Genomic DNA, 26,852 nt, shown 5'->3' with positions numbered 1-26,852 from the left:
GATCACAACTTTAAAGGGGTTGTCCGGGACCAAATGTTTTTAAAAAAACAACACGTTTACTCACAATGTACAGCTAAGTAAAGGCCTCCATACATTTTCAGCTATTTTTGCCACTTCTATGTGGCTCCAACGGTCCCCCACTCATTGTTTATAGATCTGTTTATCTTTACCTGACTTCCGGCTGCACTGCCCTGTGAGTCCTGGGGCAGCGCAGCATCAGGTGGTTACAGCTGTCTCTCTGCTCCGCTGTAACTCCGCCCCCTCATCAATATTCACCTCAATTCATTCTGAAGCTCACCGGACTGGAGGGTGCGGGGCGCGGTTGCTGTCCGCTGCCTGCTGCCGCCTCATGCTGTGACGCCGCCTTCAGATTAGCACGCCACAGCCTGCCTGCCACTGCCAGACACAGTCAATTCTGGTTTGCAGGCTTGCAGCCAGGTGCAGCGGCGGGAACTTCTGTTCTGGCCTCTGGGAGTGGGACTGGAATCGAATCTGGGAAGAATTGTGGTGGAAGCCTGCACAGCTGCCCTAGTGCCCTCACCTCACTTAGCCAGCCCAGGAAGGAGTCAGTGCCGGCTCCATGCTCCAGCCTCCACTCCATCACATGTTGGACCGGACGGACCCCAACAATTCATTAAGGTCCATTAGGTTACTTGTTTCCATAAATAATGTTATCATTTTACTGTTAATGGTGGCATACAGTATTTTTTCAAAGCAGAACACACAGCTAAATAGATGGGGCTGGGTGGGCTGGCAAGGGATGGGTTAATAACAATAAGTGATGGAGGATCATGGCCCTGTGGGATAATCCAGAAAACAGCTTTGCATTTTACCCCCGAGTCTAAGTGTAGGTCAAACGGATCTGTCCTGACTTTACATTGAAAGTCAGTGGGGGACGGATCCGTTTTCAATTGCACCATATTTGTGTCAATGTAAACATGTAAACTGATCCGTCCCCATTGACATTATAAGTCAGGACAGATCCGTTTGGCTCCGCACCGCACCGCCAGGCGGACACCAAAGCGCTGCTTGCAGCGTTTTGGTGTCCGCCTCCAGAGCGGAATGGAGGCGGAACGGAGCCGAACGGATGCATTCTGAACAGATTCTTACCCATTCAGAATGCATTGGGGCAAAACTGATCCGTTTGGGGCCTCTTGTTAGATCCCTGAAACAGATCTCACAGGCGGACCAAGAAACGGCAGTGTGAAAGTAGCCTATGCTGCATACTGAGCTGAGCTATTTCAAAGGCTCCAAATTATTTATTTTCATATTGATCCTTATGTTGTCTACTTGGCTAGGCAACTCTATGTTGTGTGGTCTTTGCTCGGGGGTAAAATGCAAAGCTGTTTTCTGGATTATCCCACAGGGCCAGGATCCTCCATCACTTATTGTTATTAACCCCTCCCTTGCCAACCCACCTAGCCCTATTTAGCTGTGTGTTCTGCTTTGAAAAAAAATGTTTAGGCCATGAAGGGGTTAATTAAGTGTTGGAGGGGGTGGGGGTGTCATTGTGCATATTGTGTTTGGGATCCATTTAACAAGTTTGACCAGTTGGATTTGAGAGTGGTTGAGTGTCATCCACATATCCCCCATTAAAGTGTCATCCACAGATCCCCCATAAAAGTGTCATCCACAGATCACCCATAACAGTGTGTCATCCACAGTACCCCATAACAGTGTGTCATCCACATATCCCCCATAGCAGTGTGTCATCCACAGATCCCCGATAACAGTGTCTCATCCACAGATCCCCGATAACAGTGTCTCATCCACAGATCCCCTATAACAGTGTCTCATCCACAGATCCCCCATAACAGTGTGTTCACCACAGATCCCCCCATAACAGTGCGTCATCCACAGATCTCCCATAACAGTGTGTCATCCACAGTACCCCATAACAGTGTGTTATCCACAGATTCCTCATAACAGTGTGTCATCCACAGATCCCCCATAACAGTGTGTCATCCACAGATTCCCCCCATAACAGTGTGTCATCCACAGATTCCCCCCATAACAGTGTGTCATCCACAGATTCCCCCCATAACAGTGTGTCATCCACAGATTCCCCCCATAACAGTGTGTCATCCACAGATTCCCCCATAACAGTGTGTCATCCACAGATTCCCCCCATAACAGTGTGTCATCCACAGATTCCCCCCATAACAGTAAGTCATCCACAGTTTCCCCCCATAACAGTAAGTCATCCACAGTTTCCCCCCATAACAGTAAGTCATCCACAGATTTCCCCCTTAACAGTAAGTCATCCACAGATTCCCCCCTTAACAGTAAGTCATCCACAGATTCCCCCCATAACAGTAAGTCATCCACAGATTCCCACCATAACAGTATGTCATCCACAGATCCCCCATAACAGTAAGTCATCCACAGATTCCCCCCATAACAGTAAGTCATCCACAGATTCCCACCATAACAGTACGTCATCCACAGATCCCCCATAACACTGTAACAGTACACCTTGTGCTTTTAAGGTGTTTTTTTCTTAAATGTGCCAGGGGAAGATTGCTAGGGCAGATTAGAACAGGTAGTGTGTAGTTAGTGTTAGTGTAGGGTCCTGCTTAAAAGAGTCTACCTTGTTGTGGTAGCAGGCTTCATATTATTTGGTCAAAAAAATAATTCCTTACTGAAATCACTGATTAGTGTTAAGCAAAGAACTTTGCTGAGTTTGTGGGAGGGGAGGCTGATTACACGGCTACTTACATGCACCTGTGAGCCCAGGCTGGCTGGTTACTAGGCTATTTATAGGCACCTGTGGGTCCAGACTGACGCTGATTCAGCTGATTTCACTACCTCTGGGACAGTGCTAGGATACAGCAGCATGGTGTGGAGGCCCCTTACGGCTGGGCGATGGCAGAATGTCTCAGGAGGGCGCTGGTATTCATGGTAGGATCGGAATGGTTTGCATGGGACCAACGCTGCGGTCTGTGACATGTAGCACTCTGGGATGTAGCAGAGTCGGGAGCTAAATGGTTGAGCGATGGTTGTTAGTTGGTTCAAGCTATGCTCGCTGTGTTTTGCGTGTCAATGGTTGATAAAAAAGGAAAAAAAAAAAAGACGCTGTAGAATTGCACTTGTTGGCACGGGACCCACAGTGCAGTATGTGATTTGCAGTACTCTGGTTCAAAGCAGAGTTGGGTGATAATGGTCAAGTGACTTAGTATTTTGCCCGGCTGTTTAGGGGCTTGCTGGGGGCCAGTGCATATAGTTATTGGTGTAGTATGCGCCTAGAGTAGGTATGGTCGCATGTTTTCTGATATCTGCTTAAAAAAAAGTGTGTTCTGTTACCTGTCTTACATGTGGGGGCACATCCGCAGTTAACACCAGACATGCAAGGTGTTGGGGATTGTATATCAGTGGTCTGTATATGGGTACTCAAGCAGATCGGTCTAGATGCCTGTATTTGAGTTCTGATGCTCTTGTATGTAAGTGTTTAATCTATAAACTGTATGTTATGGGCACGCATGTGTCAGCAGTTCTGTGCTAGGTTATAGGTGCACTATGTTGATTAACTGGCGTTGCATCAGGGTTTATGTTCAAACACTTATGTTTTCTTGGGTGGTGTTGTGGTGAATATATATATATATATATATATATATATATATATATATATATATATATATATATATATATAATTTATTGGCGGCACTGACTGCAAAGATGGAAAGAATGGGTGCACGTTCCAGGGGAATCGACCTCTTACCCCAATCAATGAATCCAGAAAAAGGACGGCACTCCGGTCTTGATGAAGTAAAATTAGTCTTTAATCAACCTTGCGGTACAACGTTTTGGCTCCAATACTGAGCCTTGCTTGAGAAAGGCTCAGTATTGGAGCCGAAACGTTGTACTGCAAGGTTGATTAAAGACTAATTTTACTTCTTCAAGACCGGAGTGCCGTCCTTTTTCTGGATATGTTCTATTGTCTATGTCTCGTTAGTCCCTTTCGTGCTTGGCCCCGCTGTTAGTCTCTCACGCATGTCTTTTCTGCATTCAGGCCCGCTCGCATGCCTCGGTCAGCTGTGGCTCGCGTTACAATTCTTCTCGTAGGCGTGGCTTTGCCATTAGAACCTCACTCACATTGTTGTAGGTCGTTCGGTCTTAATTGTTTCTTTTCAAGCAGTCATCCCAAGCCTTCCTTTTGGACATCACCTTCTCCCAGGTTTGCATTTTCTCCTATTTACCCTCTCTAGGTTCTTGCATTCTAGACCTATTCTCCCAGGGAGATGACCCTGTGGTCTCACAATTCCACTTCTCAAGGGGTTGTTAAAAAAAAAAAAATATATATATACTATGGCATCAGGTTCGTCCACAGGGAGTCCGGTCACCACTACAGGTGATTTACGAAGTCTGCCACGTTTACTGACACGATAAGTCCTAGCACGACTACAGGCGCAGCATAGGTAGTCCATCATGACCTTAAGCTCGTCCTGTCATAGCAGTAGGCATTGTGTGTACATTATGTCTTCATTATAGGCATGCTTACTTAATCTTCAAACTCGGGCTGAGGGTGTTGGTGTCGAACCTTGTTCCGGGTACCGGTCCATCTTCAAGTGGGAGGTACTATAATAAGGCACAATATATGTAGTCTGTCATGTCTACAGACACGACAAGTCCTATCACTATCACAGGCGCAGCATACATAGTTTATCACTACCTTAAGCTTATTTCCTGTCACAACTGCTAGTATAGTGGGTACGTTTTTGTCCTCATTGCAGGCAACATTAGCTCGTTAATTTCAACCAGCCATGTATTGGTGCTTATGGTTCCCCAGGCCTGGTGAGTCTACACATTTCACTTGATCCATTACTAGAGTTAAACGGCATATGCCATCTTCTAACTTTTTGGGTCCTTTATAAAATAATAATAATTAAAGCGGTGGCCTGGGGAATAAGTATAGGTGAAGTATTTTGCCACCAGTAACAGTTGGTGTCTAAGCAGGGCCCTTAGTGAATGGTTGGACTTCATTTAAGCCCTTCCATCAGATTCACCATTGTTGTTTCAGTCTGCAGCTCTTGGGATTCAGACCTTCTCGTAATATGTTCATATATTGGTCAACATAGGAGTAAATCGTTTCTGATTACCGACCACTCTTTCAAAAGCATCAACTTTAGCTACCTCCAAGAACAATGTGCCGTCGCACGTGACAAAGAGGTAACGTATATAGAAGTCTCTGATATGTACGGTATATTCCGGAGCTTCATCGTGTAGTGTCTTGCGTGCAAAGCGGGTGTCGTAATGGTATGTATGTTTTACTCTAAACTAAGGTCTACGCTTTTTGGCCCCTTTAGGCTGCCCTACCGCAGCAGTTATGGCACAATTCTACTGCTTGTTGTAGATGGGTGTACCCAACCTATCTAACCCTTTCTGATAGCCAATCCGACCACAATTACTTTACTGTCTTTGTAGTTGTAAAAAAATGACATTTGGGGTGGAGGGGAGGCGAAGTCAGGACAGATTCTAAAGGGGTGGGGTAGGGGGGGGGGGGGCAGGCCTTGAGCTGTGTAAGGGTGCAGTGTCCCACTAAGTAAATGTGGGCACTACACAAGGGTCAATTGGGCCACGTGGTACTCCTAATCCGGATGGACAGTGGCAGTGTATTTAACAGTCCATTTTTATATATATTGCTATGTTATTTATGTGTATTCTCCCCTGTTAGCTGTGCAGCAGGCCTATTAGGGTGTAGTTTATCATCCTAGACACTAGAGGAAGATTGGGAGCCCCTAGTGTGTGATGGATAGATAGACCCAGACAGGGAGGAGTCGGTCTGTGGAGAGACAGAAGTGAGAGGGCACCAGCCAGAGACAAGCTGAGGGCCTCCTCCTGACATGCAGCTAGACAGCCCAGGCTTCTAGTTGCCACCAGGAGGTTAGGGGAAGGAGTCTAGCCTGCCTGAACTTCTTGAGCCTGAGCGGCTCAGAAGATTCACCCCAGGAGAAGGGTTTGCAACCCAGGAGAAGGAACCTGCAGTTCCCACAGAGTAAAGAGCAAAGCAGAAGAGTATTCCCGCTAGACAAGTAAGCTGAAGGGCAGAAGGCCTCATGCACACAACAGTATTTTTTTCACGGTCCGCGAAAACGTGGTCCGTGACTGTTTTTTCGTCCGTGGGTCTTCCTTGACTTTTGGAGGCTCCACGGACATGAAAAAAGTTGTCTTGGTGTCTGGAATTACAATGCAAGTCAATGGGGACGGATCCGTTTGACGTTGACACAATATGGTGCCATTTCAAACTGATCCGCCCCCCCGATCATTGGTGGCAGCAGAGTTCCTATCGGAGTCCCAGTTTAATCGCTGGGGCTCTGATCGGCAACCAGGAAGCTACTGCAGCCCTGGTTGCCATGGTTACTTAGCAATAGTACAATAGTAGAAGATTCATACTTACCTGCTGGCTGCTGCGATGTCTGACCGGCTGGGAGCTCCTCCTACTGGTAAGTGACAGCAATGCGCCGCACAGACCTGTCACTTACCAGTAGGAGGAGCTCCCGGCCGGACACTAACATTGCAGCAGCCAGCAGGTAATTAATCTTCTACTATTGCTAAGTAACCACACTGTGCCACCAACGAATTATTACAATAGAGGGAGGAAGGGGGGTGCACACAGCCACCAACAAACTATTACAATAGAGGGAGGAAGGGGGGGTGGGGGGGCGCACACTGTGCCACCAACGAATTATTGCAATAGAGGGAGGGAGGGCCGCACTGGCCACCAATGATATTCAAACTGGGGAGGGGGGGGTCTGCCCCCTGCTGCCTGGCAGCCCTGATCTCTTACAGGGGGATATGATAGTACAATTAACCCCTTCAGGTGCCGTACCTGAAGGGGTTAATTGTGCTGATCACGGCCCCCTGTAAGAGATCGGGTGCTGCCAGGCAGCAGGGGGCAGTATTGTACACAGTTTGTAGTGTATTCTAACTAGAAGTGTCCCCATCACCATGGGAACGCCTCTGTGTTAGAATATACTGTCGGATATGAGTTTTCACGAAGTGAAAACTTAGATATGAAAAAGCTTTTATGCAGACGGATCTTCGGATAGTAACCTACGATCACGGACACGGATGCCAATCTTGTGTGCATCAGTGTTCTTTCACGGACCCATTGACTTGAATGGGTCCGTGAACTGTTGTCCGTCAAAAAAATAGGACAGGTCCTATTTTTTTTTTTGCCGGACAGGATACGCGGATCACGGTCTCGGCTGCAAAACGGTGCATTTTCCGAATTATATATTTTTCCCTCGGACCCATTGAAAGTCAATGGGTCCGCGAAAAAAAAAAAGGAAAACTGCACGACGGCCACGGATGCACACAACGGTCGTGTGCATGAGGCCTAAAGCAAGGGATATATACCTGAGGAAGTTTGTTACCAAGGATAAAGCTATCATTAGGGCATATGGGCCTTGGGATTGAGACAGCCAGGAGTTCTGAGGAATAGTGCACAGGGTTTCTAAGAGAGTGCAGCCTGGTCTGTGAGTGTTTTTACCATCTGAGTATCTTGCAAAGAACATTGTACCTGCCATTGTTGTGTAAGCCTGCTTATAACTGCTGCTGCCAAGTGGAACTGAACTTAAAACTGTACAAAGTTGATACTTCCAGTAAGAGTTTGGTTCACCATAACACCGTGTTCCTCACTTATTACTACTATAAATCGGTGTGCCACCGTTACAGGCACTGTCGTCACGAATCTTAAAAGGACCTTGCCCCAGGCACATTAAACATCTTCAACATCCAGGGAACCTCACCCATCATCAGGCCTGGTCCCTACATGCAGAGTGCCCCAGGGCCAGCCTCTCCATCACAGTGGCGGATCCAGAGCCTGGTCTCGGGAGGGGCACTTTCAGATTATTTTCTGTCCGCCGCCACAAAACAATGGTGCATATAGAGCAGACTCCACAGTGTAGCGGTATACTGTATATTGTGTTGCACAGTGTACGCTATATGTGTATAACAAACATATATTTCACATGAAAACTTAGTTGCTTGGCGCTTGGGGATCTCGGGCGCCACTTCCACACTTTGGCCAGGGGCTCGGTGGAGCTGATGTGTTTTATCCTAATGAGAAAGATTTCATAATAAGGATTTGGAGAAGGGGCAGAGGGATAGTAGAGCAGGGAGTGGCTGGTGCTGTTACTAGGGGGTCATACCATGAGGGAGTAATAAAGCCCACCATAATGCCCCCCCCAGTAGTAATAATTCTCCTTATAATGTGACAGTGCAAAAAAATACCCCCTTGTAATGCCCCCATTTGAGCTAATGTCCCCATAGTGCCTCCATAATGTGCCAGTATAAAATACCCCTATATAGTGCCCATAGTGCTCCACACCCTCCTTCCTCCTAGTGCCCCCCATAATGTACCAGTATACAATGCTCCAGTAGATGCCCTCAGTGTCCCCCATAATTTGCAAGTATAAAATACCCCTTCTTAGTGCCCCCGTAGATGACCCCATAGTACTCCTCTCCCCCCTTCCCCATAGTACCCACCATGTGTCCCAGTATTAAATTGTACTGTACAGAGAGCCCATATAAAATACCCCTTTGTGGCCTCAGTAGATGCCCCTATAGTGCCCCAAATCATGTGCCAGTAGTAATAGCCCCCCTTTGCCAGTAGTAATAGCAGCCCCCCAGTAAAAGTATTGTGTATATAATAAAAAAAACACATACTTGCCTCCATGTCAGTGATGCAGGCCTCTTCTGGCCTGTGCCCCCACGCTGTATGGCTCAGGCGGCGCGATGACATCATTGCGCCGGCCTCTGATAGGCTGCCGGCACTAGGCCGGCAGCCTATCGGAGCAAGGGAAAGGGACACTCCTCTCCCTCCCCTACTGCTGCACAGGCAGGCATCTGTATCGCTGTCCTGAGGATGGCGATACAGATGACTGGAGATGAACGCTTCCACAATGGAAGCGCTCATCTCACTGTGCCCAGCCGCTGCCTGCCGCCAGCTCGGGGGGGCAATTGCCCTGTTGACCCCCCCCCCCCCCCCGAATCCGGCACTGCTCCATCACTGCTGTATGCCTGCCCAGGGTCTCTCTACAAACTGAGTAACCCAGAGCAACCCTTGTGTGCCTATTAACCGTGACCTCACATTGCAATACCCTGCAGGTCAGCATACTGCAAGGGGCCCCAAAATTTCTGATGGCTGCCCTGTTTCTCTCCTTTTATGATCAACTCTTGATTTTTGGCTTCCAAAACTGCATGTAGAAACCTAATTGTTACAATAGCCTCACACTTTTTGCCACTGCTCACTCTAAAAAGATCAGTAAATGGCTAAAAAAAAAGTACTATACAGATGACCAGAAATGTCATACTGGACTTGCTACTGCTGCTGGGCACTCAGAATTTTCTAACCTAACATTCTGTGTAGGTTCAGGCAACAACCTGTGTTGCATCCATTTGCTCCCTCCCAATATGAAAATAACATTACCGGAAGAATTATGCAAACAGCTATTGCATGTCTGGCTTACAAAGAAGTCAGGTAGCATGAGAGACAAAGGGTAAGATTAGGAATGTACGTGCACCTCAGAGTTCTCACTATTAAACTACACTCACCTAAATAATTATTAGGAACACCTGTTCTATTTCTCATTAATGTGATTGGTTGACTAGATAATCACATGGCAGTTGCTTCAATGCATGTAGGGTTGTGGTCCTGGTCAATACAATCTCCTGAACTCCAAACTGAATGTCAGAATGAGAAAGAAAGGTGGGCTACAACAGCAGAAGACCCCACCGAGTACCACTCATCACCACAAATAGGAAAGAGGCTACAATTTGCACAAGCTCACCAAAATTGGACTGTTGAAGACTGGAAAAATGTTGCCTGGTCTGAGTCTCTATTTCTGTTGAGACATTCAAATGGTAGAGTCCGAATTTGGCGTAAATAGAATGAGAACATGTATCCATCATGCCTTGTTTCCACTGTGCAGGCTGGTGGTGGTTGTGTAATGGTGTGGGGGATGTTTTCTGGGCACACTTTAGGCCCCTTAGTGCCAATTGGCCATCTTTTAAATGCCACGGGCTACCTGAGCATTGTTTCTGACCATGTCCAGCCCTTCATGACCACCATGTACCCATCCTCTGGCTACTTCCAGCAGGATAATGCACCATGTCACAAAGCTCAAATCATTTCAAATTGGTTTCTTGAACATGACAATGAGTTCACTGTACTAAAATGGCCCCCACAGTCACCAGATCTCAACCCAATAGAGCATCTTTGGGATGTGGTGGAATGGGAGCTTCGTGCCCTGGATGTGCATCCCTCAAATCTCCATCAACTGAAAGATGCTATCCTATCAATTTGGGCCAACATTTCTAAAGAATGCTATCAGCACCTGTAGTGTCCCACCAGGTAAAGGTGGGCACTGCACAGGTTAATGTGTTGCATTGCATTAAATGTCATGTGCATGTTTTTCCCTGTATTATCTGGGTGTCAGGCCTGTCAGGGTGTAGTTTAGCCTCCCAGACGTTAGAGGGAGCTGGAGAGCCCTAGTTACATATAGGAAGGCCCAGACAGGGAAGTGTTAGTTCATTCCAGGGGACTAGAGGAGTCAGCTCGTCCACCTGAAGCTCCTGAGGCTAGGATTAGCTCAGTCGAGATACCCCAGTTGCAGGATCCAACCTCCTGGGAGAAACCTACAGTTACCCACCTGATAAGAGGAGCCGTCTCAGGGTAAGCCAAGTCCCCCTGATAGGCAGAAGAACTCAGGAACTATTGCAAGTAGTTTAATACCTGAGGAAGGAAGTAACCAAGGATATAAGCCACCCTTTTAGGCATCCGGGCCTTGGGAGTTATCAAGCCAGAGTAGGAGTTCTATAAAGAACAGTGTAAAAGTGTAACCTGCTGCTGAGTGCTTGTGGAATTTACCCTCAGTGTAACTTGCATGTCTATTGCCTGCCATACTTGTGAATAAGCCCCTTCTGTGGAACTGTAATCTGAAGACTGTGCTACACCTGCTGTACAAAGTTGGATTGTCCAGTAAAGTTTACGTTTGGTTCACTGCATACTTGTGTACCGTTATCCTTCCAACCACCAACCGGCGTGCCACCGGCCAAAGGCACTGGCGTCACGAATACCACAGGGACCTTGCCCCAGGCACACAAAATACCTGTAACATCCAGGGCACCTCAACTACCATCCGGCCTGGTCCCTATATACAGAGTGTGCCCCAGAGGAACCGTGTCTACCTCTCCTTCACTGCCACGCGCCTGCCCAGGGTTCTTCAAATATAGTGAGTACCCTCGATTGCCCATAACTGTGACCTCACTTCGTCATCCCCTGCAGGTCTGGCGTGTTGCACACCTTGTTGAATCAATGCCACGTAGAATTAAGGCAGTTCTGCCTTAGGCAAAAGGCAACACCGTATTAGTATGGTGTTCCTAATAATTCTTTAGGTGAGTGTAGTTCAATGATGTTACAAAGCTTGTAGACATATCCCAGTGAATATAAGAAGTTTTATTGGGGGGAGTAAGTGAATTTGTACTGCTCTCTAACAGTCTTCTGAGCAGTGCTACAGCAGTGACCAGTCACAGTTGGAATCAGTCACTCTTCCTTGATTGACATCAATGTAATCAGGAAACAGTGGACATGAATGCAGACAAGATTATTTTTTTTTACTGGTTGGACATGTATTAAGACTGACGTTTATGCACCAGTCTTAACCTTTTGGTTCTCTGGTTTCTTAAGAACTACAATTAAGAGGTGCCAGAAGTGAAATCCACATATAAGCCACATTCAGTAAGGCTACTTTCACACCTGCCCGCCTACCGAACGTCAAGGTGGTCTCAGGGCTTAGATGTGTTTTGATCAAAATATATTGACTAAGTGTCTCAGATATTATCATATCAGAGTGAGGACTTAGTCCATATATAGTGCTTGCATCTGCTTTAATAAGTGCATTATCTTATTTCTGTGGTTTACTTTCACACCTGCATTAGGTGCGGATCCGTCTTGTATCTGCACCCATAATGCAAACTCTTATATCCGTTCAGAACGGATCCGTTTGCATTACCATGAAAAAAAAAATATATATTTTATTTTTTTGTTCATTATAATGCAAACGGATCAATTTTGACTTACACTGAAAGTTAATGGGAGGCGGATCCATCTTCAATTGCACCATATTGTGTCAGTGAAAATGTATCCGTCCCCATTGACATACATTGTAAGTCAGGATGGGTCCGTTTGGCTCCGCATCGTCAGGCGGACATCAAAACTCTGCAAGCAGTGTTTTGGTGTCCGCCTCCAGAGTGGAATGGAGGCTGAACAGAGGCAAACTGATGCATTCTGAGCGGATCCTTATCCATTCAGAATGCATTTGGGCTAAACTGATCAGTTTTGGGCCGCTTGTGAGAGCCTTGAAACGGATCTCACAAGCGGACCCAGAAATGCCAGTGTTTAAGTAGCCTAAGATAAGAATTGAGCTATAATGAGTCTTTATGAGAGCAGATAAGGAGTCATCAGATGAGCTGCCTGATGGAATACAGAGCATGGTACTAGCAAATCTCAAGGCTGTGCAGAGAAAGAAGCTCACAATTTTGTTAAATACCAATTGGAAAAAATGGTTTTAGCTCAAAATGAGTATAATGCAATAATAAAAGTTGCCCCATAGCCTTCAAGCATCTTCGCTTCTGCAGGTAATTTCCTGACTGCCATAGTGGTGTAGTTACAGTATGTGGATGTAGAATTTGTAGTCACATCGAACTCTTCTGTGTGAGGGAAACTACGGTGGTAGGGTACTAGGAGCTCCAAGCTAAGTCTATGAACTTCTGCTTACCAAATTCTTTATCATTTGCATGGATGACTAGGGTGAATATCAGCTTGACAACTTCAAGGTAGTTTTTGTAGATACTGTAATACTAGTTAGTACATTGGTATGATACTGTTGAAACCACATTTGCAAATATCACAATTTTTTTATATTGGGGGAGCTATGTGGTAAACGTTAGCGAAGAGACGCATAGGCAATATTCGAATTTGGGATATTTGCAAATGTTTGGCCAAATATTCACCATAAATTTGCAAATTCGAGAATTTGTGATTTCCAGTCATTGTTTACTTGATTGCGAAAATCGGCAATGTAATATTTTTGCAATAAATTCGGGATTAGAATATTCAACACTTGAAAAAGATATCCAGCACCTTAGTTTTTCGTGCTTAACAATGTTTATTCCACAAACCAAGTGTACAGCGGTAAAATCCTCAGAGTACAAGCCCCAATACGGTCTACGCGTTTCGAACCATATGGTTCTTAATCATGACCATATAGTTCAAAACGCGTAGACCATATTGGGGCTTGTACTCTGAGGATTTTACCGCTGTACACTTGGTTTGTGGAATAAACATCGTTAAGCACAGAAAAACTAAGGTGCTGGATATCTTCTTTTTCAAGTATCATGGGTCTCTTCCCATCCGTGCACACCAAATTGCTGATGCAGGTGAGCTGGACTTTTACTATTGCTTGCTAGAATATTCGACACTATGCGTGAATACAAATATATAGCACTATATTCTAAATATTCGAGAATTCTTTAACAGGGAGAGTTTATAAAATCATTGGATCTGCTGTTGCATAACACTGAATAGAATTTGCTCTAGTTTCAGCTATAAATCCTGAGTTGTGGCAACTGAATTAGATTTCAGTTTATCTAAACTTACAGTTTGGTCTGTCAGTGGTGGTAATACAATAGTCTTCTCCATAGTGTTCATTACAAGTTTCCAAAGCTCCTTCAAAACACGTTTTAAAACAGTCTTCTCACAAATTTTAGCAAAAAGAGTAAGGCTAAAGAGAAAAAACAGAGATAAATTACATACACATTAACCACTTCAACCCCGCTAGCTGAAACCCCCTTAATGACCAGGCCACTTTTTACACTTCTGCACTACACTACTTTCACCGTTTATTGCTCGGTCATGCAACTTACCACCCAAATGAATTTTACCTCCTTCTCTTCTCACTAATAGAGCTTTCATTTGGTGGTATTTAATTGCTGCTGACATTTTTACTTTTTTGTTATTAATTTAACGCTTTTTTTTTTTTTGTTGCAAAAAAAGGACTTTTCACTTTCAGTTGACATCCATATATAAATTTTTTGCTAAATTTATTGTTCTACATGTCTTTGATTAAAAAAAAAAAAAAAAAAAATGTTCGGGTCAAAAAAATGGTTTGGGTAAAAGTTATAGCGTTTACAAACTATGGTACAAAAATATGTGTATTTCCGCTTTTCGAAGCAGCTCTGACTTTCTGAGCAACTGTCATGTTTCCTGAGGTTCTACAATGGCCAGACAGTACAAACACCCCACAAATGACCCCATTTCAGAAAGTAGACACCCTAAGGTATTCACTGATGGGCATAGTGAGTTCATAGAACTTTTTATATTTTTTTGTCACAAGTTAGCAGTAAATTATTTTTTTTTTCTTACAAAGTCTCATATTCCACTAGCTTGTGACAAAAAATAAAAACTTCCATGAACTCACTATGCTCTATCACAAAATACCTTGGGGTGTCTGCTTTCCAAAATGGGGTCACTTGTGGGGTAGTTATACTGCCCTGGCATTCTAGGGGCCCAGGTGCGTGAGAAGAAGTTTGCAATCAAAATCTGTAAAAAAAATAAAAAAATGACCGGTGAAATCCAAAAGGTGCACTTTGGAATGTGTGCCCCTTTGCCCACCTAGGCTGCAAAAAAGTGTCACACATGTGGTATCGCCATACTCAGGAGAAGTTGGGGAATGTGTTCTGGGGTGTCATTTTATATATACCCATGCTGGGTGAGAGAAATATCTTGGCAAAAGACAACATTTCCCTTTTTTTTTTTTTTTTTTTTTTTTTTTTTTTTTTTTTTTTTTTATACAAAGTTGGCATTTGACCAAGATATTTATCTCACCCAGCATCGGTATATGTAAAATGACACCCCAAAACACATTCCCCAACTTCTCCTGAGTACGGCGATACCAGATGTGTGGCACTTTTTTGCAGCCTAGATGCGCAAAGGGGCCCACATTCCTTTTTTGGAGGGCATTTTTAGACATTTGGATCCCAGACTTCTTCTCACGCTTTAGGGCCCCTAAAAAGCCAGGGCAGTATAAATACCCCACATGTGACCCCATTTTGGAAAGACACCCCAAGGTATTCAATGAGGGGCATGGCGAGTTCATCAAATTTTTTTATATTTTTTTTGGGGGGCACAAGTTAGCAGAAATTGTGTTTTTTTTTTTTTTTTTTTTTTTTTTTTTTTTTTTTTCTGTCTCCCTTTCCGCTAACTTGGGACAAAAATGTAAATCTTTCATGGACTCAATATGCCCCTCACGGAATACCTTGGGGTGTCTTTCCGAAATGGGGTCACATGTGGGGTATTTATATTGCCCTGGCATTTTAGGGGCCCTAAAGCGTGAGAAGTCTGGAATATAAATGTCTAAAAAATGTTACGCATTCTGTGAGGGGGTATGGTGAGATTCCGTGAGGTATGGTTCATGTGAGATTTTATTTTTTGACACAAGTTAGTGGAATATGAGACGTTGTAAGAAAAAAAAAAAACAATTTCCACTAACTTGGGCCAAAAATGTCTGAAGCCTTACAGGGGGGGTGATCAATGACAGGGGGGTGATCACCCATATAGACTCACTGATCACCCCCCCCTGTCATTGATCACTGCCCTGTAAGGCTCCATTTAGACGTCCGTATGCATTTTGCGGATCCGATCCATGGATCCGTAAAAATCATACGGACCTCTGAATGGAGCCTGACGGGGGTGATCAGGGAGTCTATATGGGGTGATCAGTGGTTCATAAAGGGTTAATAAGTGACAGGGGGGGGTGTAGTGTAGTGGTGTTTGGTGCTACTTTACTGAGCTGCCTGTGTCCTCTGTTGGTCGATCCAAACAAAAGGGACCACCAGAGGACCAGGTAGCAGGTATATTAGATGCTGTTATCAAAACAGCATCTAATATACCTGTTAGGGGTTAAAAAAAAATCACATCTCCCGCCTGCCAGCGAACGATCACCGCTGGCAGCCTGGAGGTCCACTCTCTTACCTTCCGTTCCTGTGAGCGCGCGCGCCTGTGTGCACGCGTTCATAGGAAATCTCAGCTATCACGAGATGACGCACGGATGCGTCCAGGAGGAGTAAATCAACCTCCTTCCGGAGGCATCCGTGCGTTAGGCGGTCCGGAGGTGGTTAATATATAGTATATAGGACTTGAAGGTATTTAGTCCCGAAGGACTAATAACCAATGCCAACTTTACTCAGCTAATATAGTGTTGCTAAAACTTTAAATTATAACTTGTAAAACCAGCCAATATTGTGAGCCAAACAAAGGAAGGAATTAAAGGGACACTGTCATCTGGATTTTACTTTCTGAGCTAATAACATTACCACATCAGTCTCCACGATTTACATTAAAATATACTAGTATTACTACCCTGTGTCTTTTATTTGATCTATAAAATCGGTTTTATTAATATGAAAAGTACCTCAATAAGGAGCCCAAGGGAACGTCCCTCCGGCAGTTGGAGCCCAGCTGCGCCCATTACTCACTGCTCATCGCCAATGTAATGTATGTGCAGCTGGTGCATGCACAATGAATTTTGTGAGGCCGATGCCAGGACACCACGCAGGCACTGACATGTGTATCCAGGGTGCATGTGCGGGATTATGGGCGCTGCACAAACTTTGTTGGCAATTGAGACAAGGAACTGTTTATTTTGTTGGCTTGAAAGGCCAACATAATATTCTTAGATTTTTATTGTTTATATTTCAGCTTATTATGTTGGCTTCAAAAAGCCTATAACATCCTGTTATTCAATTGTTTCAGCTTATTATTATGTTGGCTTGTAAAAGCCAACATATTGTTGTTCGATAGTCAAAAAGCGTTTCAGCTTATTATTCTTAGCAGAGTTTTCTATACGCTACTCCTCCTACAGTTTTGGGGCTACATACCCCAAACTTTCTACACTTCTTTGACCTATAGCGACTCGAGTTGCTTGTGCTTTTCTAAGCGATCCCACTCCCGGGGCCCCCTTGGCAGGCCCCGGAAGCCCCCTTTTTTCCCATAGACTTTGACAGGGTACATTTTCAAATCGCTCCCACTCGCCAGGCTTTGACGCTAACATCACCAAACTTGGGTCACTTAGTCATGGGGTCAACCCGAAAATTTTGGGCACGTTTCGGGGACCCCAAAAAGTGGTTCTGTGTGGCCTCGCCCAATCAAAATCTCCCCATTGACTGTAATGACACCTTCAAATTGCTACTCCTCCAACATTTTTTAAGAGTACAAATTCCAAACTTTTCAGACTTGGTCGGCACCCACCCGAGTACTTTGCTTGTGCTTTGTTACCCGATCCCAGCTTCCGGGCCCCTGGCACAAAGCCCCCAAAATCCACGTCTTTCCCATTGACTTTGACAGGGAAAATTTTCAAATCGCTCCCAGTCGCATAGATTTTAAACTAAAGTCACCAAACTTGGGTCACTTAGTCATGGGGTCAACACGCAATTTGTTAGCACACTTCGGACACCCGAAAATGTGGGTGGGGCCACATAGAACCAATCAAATTCTCCCCATTGACTACAATGAGACGTTCAAATTGCTACTCCTCCCACAGATTTAGGAGTATAAATACCGAACTTTGCACTCTCGGTCGGCACATACCCGAGTTTCTTGCTCGTGCTTTGTTAACCGATCCCACCCACCGGGCTTTTTTTTTTTTTTTTTTTCCCCCATAGAGTTTTATTGGAAAAAATGCAAACGTTTGTCACTCGTACAGCTTCGGAGTGAAACTCGCCAAACTTTGGTCACTTAGTCATGGGGTCAACCTGAAAATTTGTCACATTTTGGGGACATTAAGAAGTGGGCGGAGCTACAAACAACCAATCAGATTTTCCCTATTGACTTTCAATGAGAATTTTAAATTGCTGCCATTTCAACATTGTTAATGGCAGGGTTGTTAAACTTAATATATTCGGTTAAGGTGACTAGAATTCAAATGTTTAAAAGTGGGCGGAGTCTACAACGGCCAATCAAATTTCAGCCATATGTTTTAATGGAAAAATTTAAAACTGCCACTGCTTTTAGAGGGTCAATGGCAAAGTCACTAAACTTAGGTGCACCCACCCTGACCCTTAGGTGCACCCACCCCGACGGCCTTACATATATGAGGGTATTGATTGTGTGCAAGAGGCCTTAACAGCAGCATGTCCCTTGCCTTCCCTATTGACTTCAATAAGAAACCTTTAAAAAGCTGTCATTCTCAACGTATTTAAGCCACAGCAACCAAACTCGGCAGGGTGGGTCAGTGTGTGACAAAGGCAAAAATTTATAAAAAGTGGGCGGAGTCTACAACTGCCAATCAAATTTTAGTCAGTTGTTTTAAAGGGGAAATTTAAAACTGCCGTTGATCTTACAGTTTTTTTTTTTAAGTTGTATTTTTTTTTTTTATAATAAAGAACTATCAGACCGGCCAACAGGTCATCACAATAATTAATACATTATAACATTTTAACCCCACTACCCTCCCTCCACCCAGTAGAGGAGAGGGGAAGATGGGAGAAGGAAAGAAAAAATAAAATAAAAAATCAAACACCTTGGCCCTGGTTCAACAATTTCTTCCAGATTTTATTGACTTTCATCTCTACCCCTATATCTCTCAGCCGCCTGTTCCAATTTGATCAGATTGCAAACTGTTTCCTGCCACTGTCCTACTGTAGGAGGGTCTTTGCTTACCCATCTTCGGAGTATGAGCAATCTAGCCTGAAACAGTACTTTACATATTACCGTTTGTAATTCCCTTTTTAATTTAAAATGTGACATAGCCTCCAGGATACAAACCGCTGGGTCTTCCGGAATTTGGACCCCCAAAAATATAGATATTGTGTCTACAATATCTTTCCAATACCTTAATAGTTTAGGACCTCTCCAGAAACGGTGGATAAGGTCAGCCCTCTCACCCATACATCTTGGGCATTTATCGGAAGCTCTAACCCCCATCTTCCTTAACGCCCAAGGAGATCGATGTAACCTATGGATGATAAAGAACTGGGAGATTTTGTGAAGCCCCATCTGATACCTTAAAATAACTTCCAAGGGCATCCATCCCTTTTTCTTCCGTGAAAGATAAAATCTTTTTCCCACTTTCCTCTTGCTGGGATTATAATCCGTTCTTTCTTCAACTGCATTAGAATTCTATATCTCTTTCCCGTAATAACATTTTCTTGCGTTCCGTTAGTAAATTTATATATTCTATTTGAATGTTCTTTAATGTATATATTTGGATTGGCTGATCTTACGGCATTTTTAAAGGGATTCTGTCACCAGTTTTTGACAACCATATTTTTGAATGTGGGGATGTTCATGGTGCCCTTGTGATTCCTAATGTGGTCTTATAAGCTAAATCTGTGTGCTCATTTAGCGTAAAAAACGCTTTATCTAACCTGTCATTAGGGATGAGCAAGGGTTCGTACCGAATTTTGGGGTGTCCGTGAGACTAACCCGGACATTTTCGTAAGTTCGGTGTTCGTCGCTTTCTTGGCGCTTTTTGAAAGGCTGCAAAGCAGCCAATCAACAAGCATCATACTACTTGCCCACAGAGGCCATCACAGCCATGCCTACTATTGGCATGGCTGTGATTGGCCAGAGCACCATGTGACCCAGCCTCTATTTAAGCTGGAGTCACATAGCGCCGCCCGTCACTCTGCTCTGATCAGCATAGGGAGAGGTTGCGGCTGCGACAGTAGGGTGAGATTAGGCAGATTAACTCCTCCAAAGGACTTGATTAATTGATCGATCTGCAGCTGTGGATCATTGAGCTGCTGATACTCAATTGCTCACTGTTTTTAGGCTGCCCAGACCGTTTGTCAGTCACTTTTTTTCTGGGGTGATCGGCGGCCATTTTGTGTCTTGTGGTGTGCCAGCACAAGCTGCGACCAAGTGCATTTAACCAGCAATAGTCTGTTTTATTTTTTGGCCATATACTACATCAGGCGCAAGCTGCGCCTGTCACGAAGTGCATTTAATCCTCAGTAGTGTGGTTGGTCAAGCTGTCACACCAAGTGCATTTAACCATCAATAGTGTGGTTATTTTTTGGCCATATCCCAGTCTAATTCTGTCAGTAAACCTATACCTGTCACCCAGCGCCTAAATACTAGGCCTCAAATTTATATCCAGCTAAATCTGTCGTTACTGTTGTGGCTGGTCAAGTTATTTAGTGTCCGTCAAAGCACATTTTTTGTTCTGGGTTGATATACAATTCCCAATTTAGCAATTTCCTAATTTTTTGTGGTTTCTGCTGTATCAGGCCTACTTTAAATACATCCCTAAAAGGGTATATAATATTCAAGGTGCTGATAGGGTCATTCTCAATAACTTTACACACACGCTACTGTGCATATCCCAGTCTAATTCTGTCCGTAAAACGTATACCTGTCACCCAGCGCCTAAATACTAGGCCTCAAAATCATAGTCTGCTAAATCGGTGGTTACTGCTGTGCCTGTATTAGTGTAATACGGTACCTAAATAGATAGCCAGATAGTGTTAGATGTCTGTAAAAAAAAAAAAAAAAAAAAAGCCTGAATTTGAATTCAATACATTGGGCCAAATATTTCTGTTGTTGTGGTGAACGATTAACAATGAGGAAAACATCTAGTAAGGGACGTGGACATGGTCATGGTGGTGTTAGTGGACCCTCTGGTGCTGGGAGAGGATGTGGCCGTTCTGCCACATCCACACGTCCTAGTGTACCAACTACCTCAGGTCCCAGTAGCCGCCAGAATTTACAGTGATATATGGTGGGGCCCAATGCCGTTCTAAGGATGGTAAGGCCTGAGCAGGTACAGGCATTAGTCAATTGGGTGGCCGACAGTGGATCCAGCACATTCACATTATCTCCCACCCAGTCTTCTGCAGAAAGCGCACAGATGGTGCCTGAAAACCAACCCCATCAGTCTGTCAATCACCCCCATGCATATCAGGGAAACTGTCTGAGCCTCAAGTTATGCAGCAGTCTCTTATGCTGTTTGAAGACTCTGCTGGCAGGGTTTCCCAAGGGCATCCACCTAGCCCTTCCCCAGCGGTGGAAGACATAGAATGCACTGACGCACAACCACTTATGTTTCCTGATGATGACATGGGAATACCACCTCAGCAAGTCTCTGACGAAACACAGGTGCCAACTGCTGCGTCTTTCTGCAGTGTGCAGACTGAACAGGAGGTCAGGGAGGAAGACTGGGTGGAAGACGATGCAGGGGACGATGAGGTCCTAGACCCCACATGGAATGAAGGTCGTGCCACTGACTTTCACAGTTCGGAGGAAGAGGCAGTGGTGAGACCGAGCAAACAGCGTAGCAAAAGAGGGAGCAGTGGGCAAAAGCAGAACACCCGCCGCCAAGAGACTCTGCCTGCTACTGACCGCCGCCATCTGGGACCGAGCACCCCAAAGGCAGCTTCAAGGAGTTCCCTGGCATGGCACTTCAAACAATGTGCTGACGACAAGACCCGAGTGGTTTGCACGCTGTGCTATCAGAGCCTGAAGCAGGGCATTAACGTTCTGAACCTTAGCACAACCTGCATGACCAGGCACCTGCATGCAAAGCATGAACTGCAGTGGAGTAAACGCCTTAAAAACAAGGAAGTCACTCAGGCTCCCCCTGCTGCCTCTTCTGCTGCTGCCGCCGCCTCAGCCTCTTCCTCCGCCTCTGGAGGCAGGGCCGGCCTTTGGGGTGTGCGGCCGCACAGGGCGCCATAGCAACAGGGGCGCTGGGCGGCCGACAGCTCGCAATGTAATATGCGGCAGGCGAGGCTGCACTTGTGTTCTCCCTCGGGGCGCCCCCTCCATCTTGCCCTCCCCTGTCTGACCTGATTCGTTCCTCCTCCCATGTGTCTGACCTGCCTGCTGCCCCCGCAGCTGCCAATAAGAAGAGAGATGGGAGGAGGAGGGGAGGGGCTGAGGCCACTGCGCCACTAATGAAGATAACTGACCTGTAATACAAATACAGGAGGCGGGTGCCGGAATCAAATAGCCGGCACCCAACCTCTGTGACAGGGAGCTGCGATCAGCTGCAGTTGAGTTAACCCTTCAGGTGTGGTACCTGAGGGGTTAACTGCCGCTGATCGCAGCTCCCTGTCACAGAGGTTGGGTGCCGGCTATTTGATTCCGGCACCCGCCTCCTGTATTTGTATAAGAAACGTTGGTGGCACAGTGCGCTCCCCCCCCCCCCCCTTCAGCACCCCAGTGTAAGAAACATTGGTGGCACAGTGGGAAGTGCCAATGAGGGTTAAAAAATAATAAAAAAAATTAACTCCCCTCCTCCAGTTGATCACGTTGCTGCCGGTCTCCTGTTTCTTCAGGACCTGTGGTGACGTCACTGAGCTCATCACATGGCCCATTACCATGGTGATGGATCATGTGATGCATCACGTGATGAGCACAGTGATGTCACCACAGGTCCTTTGACAGGTTCTGAAGAAAGAACAGGAGACTATCGATTGGAGGAGGTGAGTTAATTTTTATTTTTTATTTATTTATTTATTTTTTTAACCCTCATTGGCACTGCCCACTGCTCCACCAATGTTTTATTATATGGGGGGGGGGTGCACTGCGCCACCAATGTTTATTATACTGGGATGTTGGGGGGGCACACTGAACCACCAATGTTTGTCATATTGGGGGGGTGCACTGCGCCACCAATGTTTATCATACTGGGGTGTTGGGAGGGGCGCACTGCGCACAACGACGGGTTAGGGAAATTTCACAGCAGAGTGCGCATGCGCTGGGAGCCTCGCCGGCGGTTAGGGTAGGGAAAAATTATGGGCCAGTGCACAGGTGCGGTGATCGGATGGATGTTCTCAGCTGGACACCGGCCGACACTGCGCATGCACCGGGAGCCTCACCAGCGGTTAGGGTAGTGAAAAAGCACTGGCCCGTACGTAATTTTTCCCTAACCGCTGGTGAGGCTCCCGGTGCATGCGCAGTGTCGGCCGGTGTCCAGCTGAGAACATCCATCCGATCACTGGCCCATAGTTTTTCCCTAACCGCCGGCGAGGCTCCTGGCGCATGCGCACTCTGCTGTGAAATTTCCCTAACCTGTCGTTGTGCGCCTGCGTGGCGCTGCACACCTCCTCACGTCATGTCCGATGCGACCGGAAGTGACGAGGGTAGGGAGATCTCACGAAGTAGGGAAGTATAACATTACACCGGCCTTTGGGGTGTGCAGGCTGGTAACTACTTGGTTGGATAGTCAGCCAGCCTATGCCATGATGCCAGCAACAAGCAGTGTGTGTTTTATTTTTTATTTTATTTTATTTTTTTGGGGGGGGGGGGGGGGCGCCACAAGGTTAGCTCGCACAGGGCGCCTGAACACCTAAGGCCGCCCTGTCTGGAGGAACGTTGGCACCTGCCGCCCAGCAAACAGGGGATGTACCACCACCTCCATCACCAAGCATCTCAACCATGTCACACGGCAGCGTTCAGCTCTCCATCTCGCAAACATTTGAGAGAAAGCGTAAATTCCCACCTAGCCTGAATGCCAGCATTTCTAAACTACTGGCCTATGAAATGCTGTCATTTAGGCTGGTGGACACAGACAGCTTCAAACAGCTCATGTCGCTTGCTGTCCCACAGTATGTTGTTCCCAGCCGCCACTACTTCTCCAAGAGAGCCGTGCCTTCCCTGCACAACCAAGTATCCGATAAAATCAAGTGTGCACTGCGCAACGCCATCTGTGGCAAGGTCCACCTAACCACAGATACGTGGACCAGTAAGCAGGGCCAGGGACGCTATATCTCCCTAACTGCACACTGGGTAAATGTAGTGGCAGCTGGGCCCCAGACAGAAAGCTGTTTGGCGCACGTCCTTCCGCTGCCAAGGATCACAGGGCAATATTCTTTGCCTCCTGTTGCCACCTCCTCCTTCTTGGCTTCCTCCTCATCTTCTTCCACCTGCTCATCCAGTCAGCCACAAACTTCAGCACAGCCCAGGGTAAACGTCAGCAGGCCATTCTGAAACTCATATGTTTGGGGGACACGCCCCACACCGCACAGGAGTTGTGGCGTGGTATAGAACAGACCGACGAGTGGTTGCTGCCGGTGAGCCTCAAGCCTGGCCTGGTGGTGTGCGATAATGGGTGAAATCTCGTTGCAGCTCTGGGACTAGCCGGTTTGACGCACATCCCTTGCCTGGCGCATGTGCTGAATTTGGTGGTGCAGAAGTTCATTCACAACTACCCCGACATGTCAGAGCTGCTGCATAAAGTGCGGGCCGTCTGTTCGCGCTTCCGGCGTTCACATCCTGCCGCTGCTCGCCTGTCTGTGCTACAGCGTAACTTCGGCCTTCCCGCTCACCGCCTCATATGCGACGTGCCCACCAGGTGGAACTCCACCTTGCACATGCTGGACAGACTGTGCGAGCAGCAGCAGGCCATAGTGGAGTTTCAGCTGCAGCACGCACGGGTCAGTCGCACTGCGGAACAGCACCACTTCACCACCAATGACTGGGCCTGTGTGCCCTGTTGCGCTGTTTCGAGTACTCCACCAACATGGCCAGTGGTGATAACGCTGTTATCAGCGTTACAATACCACGTCTATGTCTCTTTGAGAAAACACTTAGGGTGATGATGGAAGAGGAGGTGGCCCAGGAGGAGGAAGAGGGGTCATTTTTAGCACTTTCAGGCCAGTCTCTTCACAGTGACTCAGAGTTTTTTTTTTTTGCAACAGCAGAGGCCAGGTAAAAGTGTGGCCAGCCAGGGCCCACTACTGGAGGACGAGGAGGAAGAGGTGGATGAGGATGAAGCATGGTCACAGCGGGGTGGCACCCAACGCAGCTCGGGCCCATCACTGGTGCGTGGCTGGGGGGGAAAGGCAGGACGATGACGATATGCCTCCCACAGAGGACAGCTTGTCCTTACCCCTGGGCAGCCTGGCACACATGAGCGACTACATGCTGCAGTGCCTGCACAACGACAGCAGAGTTGCCCACATTTTAACGTGTGCGGACTACTGGGTTGCCACCCTGCTGGATCCACAGTACAAAGACAATGTGCCCACCTTACTTCCTGCACTGGAGCGTGAAGGGAAGATGCACGAGTACAAGCGCACGTTGGTAGACTGGCTACTGAGAGCATTCCCAAATGTCACAGGGGGAACAAGTGGAAGCCCAAGGCAGAGGAGGAGCAAGAGGTCGCCAAGGCAGCTGTGTCACGGCCAGCTCCTCTGAGGGCAGGGTTAGCATGGCAGAGATGTGGAAAACTTTTGTCAACACGCCACAGCTAACTGCACCACCACCTGATACGCAACGTGTTAGCAGGAGGCAACATTTCACTAACATGGTGGAACAGTACGTGTGCACACCCCTCCACGTACTGACTGATGATTCGGCCCCATTCAACTTCTGGGTCTCTAAATTGTCCACGTGGCCAGAGCTAGCCTTTTTATGCCTTGGAGGTGCTGGCCTGCCCGGCGGCCAGCGTTTTGTCTGAACGTGTATTCAGCACGGCAGGGGGCGTCATTACAGACAAACGCAGCCGCCTGTCTACAGCCAATGTGGACAAGCTGACGTTCATAAAAATGAACCAGGCATGGATCCCACAGGACCTGTCCATCCCTTGTGCAGATCAGACTTTAACTACCTCCCCTTAACCATATATTATTGTACTCCAGGGCACTTCCTCATTCAATCCTATTTTTATTTTCATTTTACCATTATATTACGAGGCTACCCAAAGTTGAATGAACCTTTCCTCTGGGTGTCGGGGCCTAAATATATGCCAATGGACTGTTCCAATGTTGGGTGACGTGAAGCCTGATTCTCTGCTATGACATGCAGACTAATTCTCTGCTGACATGAAGCCAGATTCTCTGTTATGGGACCTCTCTCCTCTGCCTGGGTGCCGGGGCCTAAATATCTGAGAATGGACTGTTCCAGTGGTGGGTGACGTGAAGCCAGATTCTCTATAGGACCTCTCCAATTGATATTGGGTTATTTGTATTTTAATTCATTTCCCTATCCACATTTGTTTGCAGGGGATTTACCTACATGTTGCTGCCTTTTGCAGCCCTCTAGCCCTTTTCTGGGCTGTTTTTTACAGCCTTTTTAGTGCCGAAAAGTTCAGGTCCCCATTGACTTCAATGGGGTTCGGATCCCGAACATTTTTCGGGAAGTTCGGCTGAACTTCTCGAACCCGAACATCCAGGTGTCCGCTGAACTCTACCTGTTATTCATCAGATTAAGGTGCCCAGGAGGACGCTCATGTCTCCAAGATGCCGCCTGAACTGTTCAGGTCATCGGGAGGTTGAAGTGCCGGCGCATGCGCACTTCGCTCAATCAAGCTGAATGTAGAAGTCCGCACGGGCGCATCAGGCACAGGCCTGTGCGCACGCGCGGGATCTTAGAGAAGGAGGGGGGCGTGAGGGAGAGCCGGAGGCGTTGAAAAGGATTCTAAGGCGGCGCTGATGACAGAAAAGGAGGAGCTGGGCACAAACGGCGGCTGGCTGCATATTGGAGACATGAGCGTCCTCCTGGGCACCTTAATCTGAATGACAGGTTAGATAAAATGTGTTTTACGCTAAATGAGCACACAGATTTAGCTTATAAGACCACATTAGGAATCACAAGGGCACCATGAACATAACCATATTTTTGAATGTGGGGGTCAAAAACTGGTGACAGAATCCCTTTAAGTTGTAGATATTTATAACCTTCTTTTTGATAGATCCCAAACTCCTTTACTAACGGGGCTAGGTCCTTCAATTTATGTCCTTCAAATATTTTATCCCTTTTTTTTTTTTTTTTTTTTCCCAGTCTATATAAGGCCTGATTCTTTGGATTTCCTTAAAATTCATGTTTTTCCAAATGGGTGTATACTGCA

At 46.4% G+C, this 26,852-nt stretch overlaps 1 protein-coding gene across 1 annotated transcript in view; it reads right to left on the bottom strand.

Annotated features, from left to right (window-relative positions):
• LOC122927160 (protein unc-13 homolog A-like) overlaps window positions 1-26,852 on the bottom strand; it is a 2,447,183-nt gene that overhangs the window by 566,851 nt on the left and 1,853,480 nt on the right. The window contains 1 exon segment of the mRNA XM_044278759.1: window positions 13,657-13,784. Coding sequence (XP_044134694.1) covers window positions 13,657-13,784 — 128 coding nt within the window.

This window comes from Bufo gargarizans, chromosome 1 (genome assembly GCF_014858855.1).
Source record: "Bufo gargarizans isolate SCDJY-AF-19 chromosome 1, ASM1485885v1, whole genome shotgun sequence".
NCBI classification, from domain to species: domain Eukaryota; kingdom Metazoa; phylum Chordata; class Amphibia; order Anura; family Bufonidae; genus Bufo; species Bufo gargarizans.
Note: the sequence above shows the minus strand (reverse complement) of the source record. Positions and strands in the feature narration are given on the sequence as shown.